The sequence below is a fragment of the Herpailurus yagouaroundi genome, unplaced genomic scaffold, assembly GCF_014898765.1.
Source record: "Herpailurus yagouaroundi ecotype Mexico unplaced genomic scaffold, PumYag 253, whole genome shotgun sequence".
Taxonomy (NCBI): Eukaryota; Metazoa; Chordata; class Mammalia; order Carnivora; family Felidae; genus Herpailurus; species Herpailurus yagouaroundi.
The window spans coordinates 10,336,824-10,349,677 of record NW_024412470.1 but is presented as its reverse complement, the minus strand read 5'-3'; the positions used below and the strand labels follow the sequence as shown (position 1 = coordinate 10,349,677).

Below are 12,854 nucleotides of genomic sequence, written 5' to 3'. Positions count from 1 at the left end.
ACACACACACACACACACACACACACACACACACACACACACACACAACTTAATAGAAGGAGTAAAATGAAATTTTGGCTTTCTGTCATGAGATTTGAGAAGAGTACAGGTAGTATAAGTGGAAAGTTTCCCCTTTTCTGTTTTGAACAATTTTATGAGAAAAAGGGGAGTATTGTGTGTATGTGTATATATATATATATATTTTTTTTTTTAAGGAGTTTTTTTCTTTATTTTTTAAGTTTATTAATTTTGAGAGAGACAGAGACAGTGTGAGTGGGGGCAGGGGGGCAGAGAGGGAGAGAGAGAGAATCCCAAGCAGGCTTCCTGCTGCCAGCGCAGAGCCTGATGTGGGGCTCGAACCCATGAAACCATGAGATGATGACCTGAGCCGAAATCCAGAGTCAGACGCTTAATCTACTGAGTTACCAAAGTCCCTCTTTCTTTTTTCTCTTTTTTTTTTTAAGTTTATTTATTTATTTTGAGAGAGAGAGGGAAGGTGAGGAGGCTCTACACTGTCAGCACAGAGCCAGACGTGGGGCTCAAACTCCCAAACCATGAGATCATGACCAAAATCAAGAGTTGGAAGGTTAACTGACTGAGCCACCCAGGTGCCCCTAAAAGAGTTTTTATTTTTATTTATTTTTTAGAAGTTTTCATTTTTAAGTCACTGTACCCAACATGGGGCTCAAACTCAAAACCCTGAGATCAGCAGTCACAGGCTCCATGGACTGAGCCAGCCAGGTGCCCCCAAAAGGGAGTATTCTTAAGATTCCCAAGAGAAATCAAATCAGAATACTTAATTGATTTGAATATTTAAAGTAAAGTTGTGGGGCGCCTGGGTGGCTCAGTCAGTTAATTGGCCGACTTCGGCTCAGGTCATGATCTCGCGGTCCGTGAGTTCGAGCCCCGCGTCGGGCTCTGTGCTGATAGCTCGGAGCTTGGAGCCTGCTTCTGTTTCTGTCTCCCTCTCTCTCTGCCCCTCCCCCATTCGTGCTCTGTCTCTCCCTGCCTTTCAAAAATGAGTAAATGTTAGGGGCGCCTGGGTGGCGCAGTCGGTTAAGCGTCCGACTTCAGCCAGGTCATGATCTTGCGGTCCGTGAGTTCGAGCCCCGCGTCGGGCTCTGGGCTGATGGCTCAGAGCCTGGAGCCTGTTTCCCATTCTGTGTCTCCCTCTCTCTCTGCCCCTCCCCCGTTCATGCTCTGTCTCTCTCTGTCCCAAAAAAATAAATAAACGTTGAAAAAAAAATTAAAAAAACAAAAATGAGTAAATGTTAAAAAAAATTAAAAAAAAAAGGAATAGTAATAAAGTTGCCACAAATTAAATTTGCTAATGATTTTAGCTGTACACGTTTTTTTGGAATATATTTATAAATATATTTACTGTGATATTCAGTAATATATGTTACATAAATTAGAAATGTGTGAGTTATAAAATGTGTGTGTTATATAAATCAGAAATTGGCTTTTAAATCAATTTCAAATAGACAAAGTTTGTTTCTTCTTTTATTTAATGGAAAAATTGGGTTGTCTAATAACGATGAAGAGGTTAATCAGTCACCGTTTCTGCTTTAGGTATAAGTTTAGAGGGAGAGATTCACCGAAATAAGAAATAGAACCAAGGCAATGGCACCCATGAACCCAGTGATTTCATCCATGGTGATCAGTACTTGATCTGGCTTGAGTTTGTGCGAGATGTTGGAATGTATTTTGTAGCATTAAAATATCCTATTTTTGTATCTGATTTATAGCCATACAGGACTTTGAAGCTCATTTCTTAGCAACATCACAGAATCAAACAAAGGTCTAGATGGTCTATTTTTTTTATAAGAACATAATATAGTATTGCTTGATCGTGAACTTTTAAAATTAAAAAACGGGCGCCTGGGTGGCGCAGTCGGTTAAGCGTCCGACTTCAGCCAGGTCACGATCTCGCGGTCCGTGAGTTCGAGCCCCGCGTCAGGCTCTGGGCTGATGGCTCAGAGCCTGGAGCCTGTTTCCGATTCTGTGTCTCCCTCTCTCTCTGCCCCTCCCCCGTTCATGCTCTGTCTCTCTCTGTCCCACAAATAAATAAACGTTTGAAAAAAAAAATTAACAAAAAATTAAAAAAAATATAATAAAAAAATAAAATTAAAAAACAAAATGCAAACGGATTTGGAATTTTGACTCAAATTGCTGGAGCCTTCAAAAGCAAAAGTATATATTCATCTGTGAAAGTTCTTCTTTTCTACAAGTCTTTCTTACAGTCAAATATTCGTTTAATAATGCAACACCTTACTTTACAGTGTAGTGGCACTAAAGGGAGAGTATTTTATAGCTGTGAAGTTTTTCCTTTTTCTTTTTCTAAGCACAGTGCTTGATGGGAGAGTTGTCTGAAGCAGGATGATCAGAAGCAGGGACTGACCACCTCTTCGCTCATTTCAGTCCTATTAAACATCTGACAGCCCATAAGTGAGATGTGCCAGTTGATTAATGAGCCAGAGTACTGATTCTGTGTTTTCAGACTGCTAGCACAGGAGATGAAGCATTGTAGATACAGGTGTTTCCATAGCCTTCCTTTTCAAACAGGTACATAATGAAAGTAAGCACGGAGTTCATGAGGTTAGGGTGCCATGTTGAGATTCAGGACTTCCCATTTGGTATAAAAAGCAGTGTGGTGCTGTTATGTACCGGGATTGTGTGTGCTGGGCTTAGAGTCAGCTGCTCTAAGTTCTAGCTGTGGCACGTCTGCTCTCCAACAGTGGATCCAATGAGGAGGCTTCTTTTAAAGAATCTTGAAAACTGTAATAATTTCAACAGGAGGAGATTGATATAGAACATCAAGATAACTGAAATACCATGCATTCTCATTGCATGTCAGAGCTGATCATAATACATCCGGGGTGCCCGAGTGGCTCAGTTGGTTAAGCGTCCAACTCAGGTCATGATCTCAAGTTTTGTGAGTTTGAACCCTGCGTTGGGCTCCACGCTGACAGTGTGGGGCCTGCTTGGGATTCTCTCTCTCCCTCCCTCTCTCTCTGACACTTCCTCGCTTGTGCTCTGTCTCTCTCAGAAAGAATGAACAAAAGAAATAAATTAAAAAAGATGATCATAATACATTCATGCAAAAATCAGTACACAAAATAGTAACTACAATGTAATTTTTCTTGTAAAATATACCCCCCACCAGAAACACAAACACCGTGTGTGTGTGTGTGTGTGTGTGTGTGTGTGTGTGTGTGTGTGGTCTGAAAATCATAATTTTTTGGTCTAGGAAATACAGAATAACTTAAATATTATACATTCAAATAGCTGAAGATAGCTTGCTGAGATGTAAAGTTGGAACTCTTATGTTTGGCAATTCCTGTGGGTTTCATTTATTTTTACTCTCTATCCTTTGTGTTTATTGGTAGTATTGAGTGTTTATTTTTGGAACTATTGTATCTTTTTCTCTGGGAAGCAATGAATGGCCACAGGTGGTTTTCATTTTTTTTAGCATGAGGCATGTGCACTGACAGCCTTTGAAACTCTCATGCTGTATAATGTGCAGGTGCTTTTATGGTTTATAGAAATTCCTAATCCTTGTTTGAAATTTATTAAATGGTGTGCCATCTGTAAGCCTCCCTAAATTCCGCAGATTAATTAGCCTTTAAAGTAAGGTTGCCTTTTATCTAATGTTAGTATAAACTCTTCCATCTGGGAACCTTCTCTTTCATGCGCTTGTTCAGTGTTCTGTATACTTTAGCACTCTGGAATTAAGTATTAATTATGGACCCTGGCCTTCTCAGTAACCATGAAGAACACTAAGAATAACAGTAGACTGAACAAAGTGGCATTGTCCAGAGACTGCTTTGACGTGGTGAAGAATCATCCATCATGGCTTGGCCGCTGCTGCGTGTGTGTGTGTGCGTGTGCGTGTGTGCACCGTGTTACTGAAGAGCGGGATGGTTACTCCTTAGGGAAGGTTTGCCGATGATGGTTACATAAGTTAGCATTCCTACGAAGCTTCAGTAAAGGAAGGAAAAAAGAGAAAAACACCCTCTTTTGACATCTCCTGTAGTTTTTTTTTTTTTTTTTTTTTTGTAGCTTCTGATTGAAAGTTTGTTGACAGTATTTGGTGCAGAGAGATTGGCTTTGGCTCTTTCGAGGAAGTGTTGTGTGGGGTTGGAATTGTGTTATTATTTTAAAAGAAATCAATATTATTTAATTCTGTTTACTGGTCTCACTGAGCCATTGAATGCCACAGAGTGGAACGTTTGTTTTTTAAAGTCAGTTACAAAACCTATAAAGTCAGTAGTTCAGTCATCTGTGTACTTTAAAAATAATCAGTTTGATATTATTTGGTGCTTTTTATGGACTTAATTTTGCTGCCTCACCCTCTGCCTCAAATAAATTAGACTAATGCTGTTAGTTCATTATGGACAAATAGGTTCCATAAGTTCTCACTTAGAAAATGTGACGCAAATAATTTTTCTCAGTAAGTTGTGATTATGGAAGATATTGTGGGTAGTAAGCAAACATGTAGAATTACATAGTTTTGGCTTCTAATGTAAAAAATTGAGGTTGAGAGAGAGTTAACACTCCCGAAACAGTGGAGAACATTAAAGTGTTCAGGTATATTTTCCAAATTATAAGGGCGTAAGACATTCAGGAAAGATGGTTTAGCATAAGCACAGTGTGGAGGACCCTGAGATTTAGGTTAGTGGGGGAGACCGCATTACAAACTGGCATAGATGGTATGACTAAAGGAATGAATTAGGTGTGTGTGGAGATTGGGGGGGTAGCCTCAAATGATCAGAATTTGGGTGTGGATTGAATGGTTGTTGGGTTAGGGCAGAAGGTTTCGTTATTTAGGGGGGTGGTCACATCATGGAAGGCCTTGAAAACAGGTGGCCAACTATGATGCAGGAATAGCTTGTTTTTGCAATAGAATAGCAAGGTTTTTTGTTGTTGTTGTTTTGCAGGATGACTAATCTTGCAGATGGTAGACAGGAAGAGATTGGAGACCATTGAAAATATGTAGGAGACTATTGCAGTAGCCTGTAGGGATGTGGTCATGAGGGCCTGCTTTAGGAGGGTGACAGCAGCAATAGAGAGAACAGAGTAAGTAAGACAACACTGTCCCGGGAAGAAACTTGGTCATTAGCATAGCCTCAGTGCATATTTAGTGAGTGAATCGGATTGAGAGAGGGGATAAATATGGGGAATGAAGGAAAAATAAGTTGATGGTCACTTCCTCCTAGATATCTTGAGAGGCATTTATGACTGAGAGAAGATGGATAGATAAATCCAGATAGAGGGAGATGATGAGTTCAGTTTGTGGGAACTGAATTTGAAGTGATGGTAACTTTGCAAGTAGAAGTGGCCTTATAAGCAGTTGGATACGGGGTTCTGGAAAACAGTCAGTTCAGAGCCTGAGTCTAAAGGTGTGTGGATATGTACATATATGTATATGTCGGGACACCTTCTGAGTTTCGTTTCTTTTCTTTTTCTTTTTTTTCCCCTGAGTTTCTAAAGGGAAAATTGGAAGATCAATAAATAAGCCTTAGAAAAACATCAGAAGAAACCATTTCACATTTAGGTTTTAGAAGGCCTTAACCATTTGATTTCATTTTGCTTTGTTTAATATTTTTTAAAACCTGTTTTAAAACAAACATAACCTATGTTTCCAACAGATATGTTTTAAAGCAAACATAACAGTCGTTTGCTTTTTTTTTTTTAGTCGCTTGTTTTGTTTGTTTTTTGCTATGAACAAAAAATAATTGTTAAATAAAAATCAGTCTATTCTGATCTGGTTCTAAAATTGGCATGTTTTGATTCATTGTAACTTTTTCTAGATTGCTGTACTAAGGAGACAGCAACGTATGATAAAAAATCGAGAGTCCGCGTGTCAGTCCCGCAAGAAGAAGAAAGAATACATGCTTGGCTTGGAGGCCAGGTTAAAGGCCGCGCTCTCGGAGAATGAGAAGCTCAAGAAGGAGAACGGGTCACTGAAGAGGCAGCTGGACGAAGTGGTGTCCGAGGTGAGGGCCAGCGACGCAGCCCCGACGAGATGGGTTCAGGCATTCTTTTTTCCTGAGAAACCATTGGGAATGGTGTGCGTTTTAAATTGTGTAAACTGGGGCGCCTGGGTGGCGCAGTCGGTTAAGCATCCGACTTCAGCCAGGTCACGATCTTGTGGTCCGTGAGTTCGAGCCCCGCGTCAGGCTCTGGGCTGATGGCTCGGAGCCTGGAGCCTGTTTCCGATGCTGTGTCTCCCTCTCTCTCTGCCCCTCCCCCGTTCATGCTCTGTCTCTCTCTGTCCCAAAAATAAATAAAAAACATTGGAAAAATAATAATAATAAATTGTGTAAACTAAGAGTACTAGGAAAAAGAGGGCGCGTTAAGCCCTAAAGCATTTGCAGTCAGAATGAAGCATTGGGAAAAGGAGCTCGCGAATTGTACCTCCCAACCTGCGTTCAAAAGCTGTGTTTCCGGGGTACCCCTCTCTTTCTGACTAAGTGAATCACCGTGAGGACCTTCAGTAGTCCTGCCAGGTCTTTCCTTTTAAAAAAGAAAATACAGGGGTGCCTGGGTGGCTCAGTCGATTAAGTGTCCGACTTCGGCTCAGGTCATGATCTCCCAGTTTGTGGGTTCAAGCCCCGCATCGGGTTCTGCGCTGACAGCTCGGAGCCTGCAGCCTGCTTTGGTTTCTGTGCCTCCCTCTCTTCTCTGCCCCTCTCTTCCTCATGTTCTGTCTCTCTCTCTTTCTCAAAAATATATAAACGGTTAAAAACAAATTTTAGAAAAAATACAAAATAAAATTTTAAATCGTTTCTCTGTCCACCTGACCCCCATTATGTTTTTTGCATGTTGTTGCCATGCTGGTCCCAATAAAGTCGACCTTCTCCTTGATTCTGTTCCTGAAACCTGCAGTTTCAGGATTTGCCACTGCAACGCTGTCTGGAACTGAATGGATGCCTGTGCCCAATGAGTGGGCTTCTTCCATTGGGTTCTCTGTTTTGCCCTGAGCGCCCGGGATATTTAAGAGACGGGGGGAAAAAAACTACAGATGTATCTGAAAATTCTTTGAAGACCCATAGAAGTGTTAAGTGGTTGAATTCTTTCCTTTTGGGGGGAAGAGGAAAGTGCAACAGTGGCCACTATGTTTCTTTTCTCCTGCTCCTTTGTTTTTCTCTGCTACAATTAGGGAACTAAGAAGGCTGTGCTCTAGCCTTGTGAAAAGTACCATTTCCTCACCTTTGAAGTTTATTATTATTATTATTTTTTTTAACTGATAACTGCTGAAGAGGAGTGTGCTTATCTTACCCGTTGCTTTTTGCGAGATTAGTGTGTAGTTTAACCGTATTTGACATGGTTATTTCTTTCAGAACCAGAGGCTTAAAGTTCCTAATCCGAAACGAAGAGCTATCTGTGTGATGGTGGTGTTGGCGTTTATAGTGCTCAACTATGGACCCATGAAGTAAGTGTGTTTTGTCTGCAAACACTGTTTATTTATTTTGGATACAAACACTAAAAATTTTAGTTCTCATTGTTTTCACCTCTAGTCATAAGCTAGGAAAAACAGATTTGTTTTGTTTTCCTCGGAGACAATATTTAGGTAAGAAGAAAGGAGAAGAAAGACTCATTCCTCTTCCTTGTTCTTCCCCTAAGTCTAGTGGAAAAATCATGTCGTTTAATGGAGAAAGCCTTAAGTTATTAAACAGATCGGTGGTGAGGCAGAGTTTGAGCCCCGCATCGGGCTCTGTGCTGACGGCTCGGAGCCTGGAGCCTGCTTTGGATTCTGTGTCTCCCTCTCTCTGCCCCTCCCCCACTCATGCTCTGTCTCTCACTTTCAAAAAAAAAAAAAAAAAAGAAGATTAAATTAAAAGATTAAAAAAGAATTAAAAAGAATACGGAACCATTACATATAAACATAAATAACATTTTTATGGAAAATAACTATTTTCCAGACCCTCAAAAATTGAGTGAGAGGAGTAGCATTATTTTATTTATATTTGCCAAAAATCTTGATAGAAGCCAGCTCTATTCTCCTGTTTCTTCCTATAATCCGTTTTGATAAATTGTTTTGGTTGAGATAAATGGAGAAAATCTAGATTCCCATAGGTATGTAGTTGAAAAGGGGAGAACCAGGGGCACCTGGGTGGCACAGTCGGTTAAGCGTCCGACTTCAGCCAGGTCACGATCTCGCGGTCCGTGAGTTCGAGCCCTGCGTCAGGCTCTGGGCTGATGGCTCGGAGCCTGGAGCCTGTTTCCGATTCTGTGTCTCCCTCTCTCTCTGCCCCTCCCCCGTTCATGCTCTGTCTCTCTCTGTCCCAAAAATAAATTTAAAAAATGTTGAAAAAAATTTTTTTTGAAAAGGGGAGAACCTTACTGACCCTTTGAAAGAATCTTGGGATCCTCAGGGCTTCACAGAACTGCTGACTTAATTTCTTTGACTGTTCTCCTATTAATGGGCATGTAGGTTATTTTGAGTTATACAAATATATATACATATTAAATATATACCAGATATACATTTTAAACACATAAATGTTTATGTGCACATATAAAAATATAGTTATGTAAAACACATAGATCTAAAACGTATACATATAACATGTATTCATATATATATGTAGAAAGAGTATATATTGTGGGTATATATTTATTAGAGTCTAAGTATTCTAATTCATACCTTAGAATTAGAAGGTATGAATATCTGGAATCGTGATGGAGTCTGCCAGATTGCCTCAAGTGCTGTGTGCTCATTTCGCATCTAGGCTATTATGTAAGGTGCTTATTTATTCATTCAGTCACACATCTGGCAGATATTTATTTTTTTTTATTTTTATTTAAAAAAATTTTTTTTTCAACGTTTATTTATTTATTTTTTTTTATTTTTTATTTTTTTTTATTTTTGGGACAGAGAGAGACAGAGCATGAACGGGGGAGGGGCAGAGAGAGAGGGAGACACAGAATCGGAAACAGGCTCCAGGCTCTGAGCCATCAGCCCAGAGCCCGACGCGGGGCTCGAACTCACGGACCGCGAGATCGTGACCTGGCTGAAGTCGGCCGCTTAACCGACTGCGCCACCCAGGCGCCCCCCGGCAGATATTTATAGAGTACTTACAATTTGCCAGGTAGTGAGTAAGGAGCCAGGGATGCAAACATGAATACGAGTACAGACTAGTAAAAGAAGTGGATATGGAAACAACTGTAGCATGAGTAAGACTTACGTAGATGTCATCTAAAGATGTGGGCCTACTCTTGAAGGGACACAGAAGTACCCAGTAACTCTGATAATGACAGTCTCGGAGGCTTTATGCAGTAGCATTCAATGAACAGTAAAGAGGACGGGGTTGGGGATAGGTGTTGTTTTGTAAGCCCTCATGAATTAATAGAGATTGGGGGGGGGAGAGAAATTTATTTATTTTTAAAAATATTTATTTAGAGAGAGTGAGAGCTTGAATATGCGTGCGTGAACAGGGGAGGGGCAGAGGGAGGGAGAGAATCCCAAGCAGGTTCTGTGCCCAATACAGAGCCTGAAGTGGTCTCGATCTCACAGCTGTGAGATTGTGACCTGAGCTGAAATCGAGTCAGATGTTTAATTGAGCCACCCAGGTGCTCCTCACTTATTTATTTTTGAGACAGAGTGAGAGAGCGGGGGAGGGGCAGAGAGAGGGAGAGAGAGAGTCCCAAGCAGGCTCTGCACTGTTGGTGTAGAGCCCAACATAGGGGTCGATCCCATGAACCATGAGATCATGACATGAGCCCATGTCAGGAGTCGAATGCTCAACTGACTGAGCCACCCAGGTGCCCCACAGACAAAGACAAAATGTTTTTTGATGACTTAATGATTTTTACATCTGAGGATGAAGGGGGTGTGTGGGGGGATGGCTCTCATTTCTGTGAACAGAGGATTGATTGATTTTGGAAGGAGGAGACAGACTATGGTCCCATTTTATCAAGACGGTTTTGTGTCCAAAAAATTAGACGGATGGTACAAACAGCAAAATTGAGAATGGAGATCTGTGTCTGTTTCTTCGTGGAGGCTTTTGGAACAGAAAGCCAAGAAGTACTGGGCAGATCTGGGAAGTGTTCAAGTTTAAAAAAAAAAGCATGCTTTAAAAGACTTAGATCGAAGAAAAGCAACAAAGAGCTGGAGGGAATCAAGAAATATCAAAGTATCTTAACAGGTTGGGATTTGTCCAGACACCAAGAAGAAAGGAGAAAAGAAACTGGCCATGAAACTCATAAAAAGCCAGGAACTGTTTCTTCTAGAGAAAGTCTGGCACGGATGGTAAAGCATCAAAGCTGAGAGGGCAGCACGAGCGGTCTGAAGGACTGACCCGTGCCCCCCTGCACCAGACGTTGGCGGTGTTGCTGCTCCATCCCGTATGGTCCTGGGAAGCTTGCTTGATTGACCCTGTCATTTGCAGCCCCTTCACTTCAAGACTGAAGATCTGCTCAGGGCTGGGAATCTTCCAGAGGAGCAGAAACTCCCCATTTGAACCTTATTAGCACCACCTGGAACGTATTTGGTGACTGACTTCCACATTATGGCCTTGTAGATCTGTACACCTTGAGCGTTACTGTGTTGTCATTGGTACGGAAAAAAGCAAGACGGCGAGTTCTGAGCTTCTCTCAAGTCCCACAAAACTAAGTCTGGCCAAAGAGACACTTTAATGAGAGACTTCCAAAGCATTTTAAATTTAGGAAACAACTCTTTCAGAACAGGCCACATTTCCATAATAAAGTTGTTAGTGTGGTTTCAGATGTTCAACGTAGCATTGATCTTCTGTGCCATATAGGTATGGGTCCAAGTGAAAAAATCTATAATACACAAGTTTGCTGAATATAAGTATGCCTTAAGCATTGTCTGAAGGCGCTTGGTGATGAAATGTAAATACATCTCACATCTAAAGTAAGAGAGTTTCGTGCCCCAAAACTGACTCGTTTGAAGCATCTTCGGTTACTGAATAGTCATCACACAGAAAAAGAAAATAAACCAAACAGACTTTAAAAGGGTTAATTTTTCTGACCTTGTTGATGTTGTGTGGATGGTGAAGACGGCATCTAGCTGTTTCTGGCACACGATTCAAAGAGCTGTCCCGCTCTGGGTGGTCCATGAAAGTAGTAACTCTGGGCAGCAGGGAATGGTTAACCTGAACAAGTATGCATTGGTAGGAAACCCCCTTTTTACTCACTACTCGTTGGGGTTGAGTCTATGTTCATTAGTTCTATTTTACTTTTTTTTTTTTTAATGTTTATTTTTGAGGGGGAGAGAGAGAGAGAGAGCACACGTGTGAGCAGGGGAGGAGCAGAGAGAGAGAGACAGAGAATCCAAAGCAGGCTCAGGCTCTGAGCTGTCAGCACAGAGCCTGACGCAGGGCTCCAACTGACGAACCTTGAGATTGTGACCTGAGCCGAAGTCGGATGCTTAACCGACCAAGCCCCACGTTAGTCCTATTGTATAGTCGAAGGGCCAGAAATTTAACCAAGGTCTCTTTTTAAAAATTATCATTGAAAACTCTGCCTTCTCTTCTATGCCATAGTTTTTCTCTACCATTGTCCAAGAAACCTTAAGGACTTGTATTTTTGGTAGTATATTGGGCTAGAGGTAAGGAGAAACTCTTTGCAGTTCAATATGTTAGAAAATGCTGGATTAAAAAATCAAAACTCTTATGTAATGGCTGAACTGAAGACAAAGTAAGGCCTTCTCAGAGGTCAGAAATTTAAGGTAACGTGAATGCATTGATAGGCTAGCATTGGAGGTGGTGCTTGTCCTAGAGTTATTTCCTGATCTTTTGGCCTAGAGTCTGGCAACAGGAAAGAAAGCTCCTGGGGTTCTAAAGAAAGTAGGAAGTCACACCTGAGCCCCGTACCCCCTTCCCAAACCCAAATAAAGCTGGAACTTCCAAAAAATGACATTGTTAGTTGCCAAAAGACAGGGGGAAAGTAGATTGTTCTACCACAGAGGGAGAGTGTTGGTAAGTACCTGTCTTGATACTGGCTTTGAGGAGAGTGGACATAAAGACAAACAAAAGTCTTCTGGAGAATTCATTATCACCAGACTTAACTCGTACAGGTTTGAGCCTGAATTTATACTACTGTTGTGACACCCTAAAAAACCAAATCAAAAATTTGGTTTAAGTGGCCTGTGTTGGTACCACTAGGCTCCCGGCAGATACAAATGCAAACTCTTCTCAAGGAAAGCACTTTAAACATCCATCCCGAAAAAATTGCTGCAGATACAGTTCCAGTTGAACATGAGCCAACATCCCATTTTCTCCCCCAACTCATGAAACCAGCTAGGAACCCAGCCACCATGAACAAGAGTTAGAACAGAGTCAGACTCTGAGGACTACGGGTGTTCGAATCAACAGATACAGAATGCTAACTATGCTAAATGAGAAAGGGAATTAAAGAATGACGAAGAAAGCAAAGACTCAGAATTGATCCAGACATTTTGAAAAAAACATCTAGAAATGTGATAATAAGTTCAAAATAGAAAAACATGGGGCGCCTGGGTGGCTCAGTCGGTTCAGCGTCCGACTTCAGCCAGGTCACGATCTCGCGGTCCGTGAGTTCGAGCCCCACGTCGGGCTCTGGGCTGATGGCTCGGAGCCTGGAGCCTGCTTCCGATTCTGTGTTTCCCTCTCTCTCTGCCCCTCCCCCGTTCATGCTCTGTCTCTCCCTGTCTCAAAAATGAATAAACGTTAAGAAAAACAATGACCAGGTTAAAACAACAAAATAGGCACCTTTGGAGAAAGAAATGGCGAATGGGAACACAGGGCTGAAGCAAAACAGCGTAACAGAGAGAGGAGATGGCAACCATGACAGGGACCAAGAGACTTGAGGCTACCCTACCATGGCCATGTAATCAAGGTAACATC

The 12,854-nt window shown here is 41.5% G+C and overlaps 1 protein-coding gene across 4 annotated transcripts in view; it reads left to right on the top strand.

Moving 5' to 3' along the window:
* The window catches only part of ATF6 (activating transcription factor 6), a 209,274-nt gene that overhangs the window by 40,869 nt on the left and 155,551 nt on the right, over positions 1-12,854 (top strand). For all 4 annotated transcript variants that reach the window (XM_040460897.1, XM_040460896.1, XM_040460898.1 and 1 more), the window contains exons 8-9: positions 5,814-5,999; positions 7,347-7,438. In XM_040460897.1, the coding sequence (XP_040316831.1) occupies positions 5,814-5,999; positions 7,347-7,438 (278 nt within the window). The remainder of the gene's footprint in view (positions 1-5,813; positions 6,000-7,346; positions 7,439-12,854) is intronic.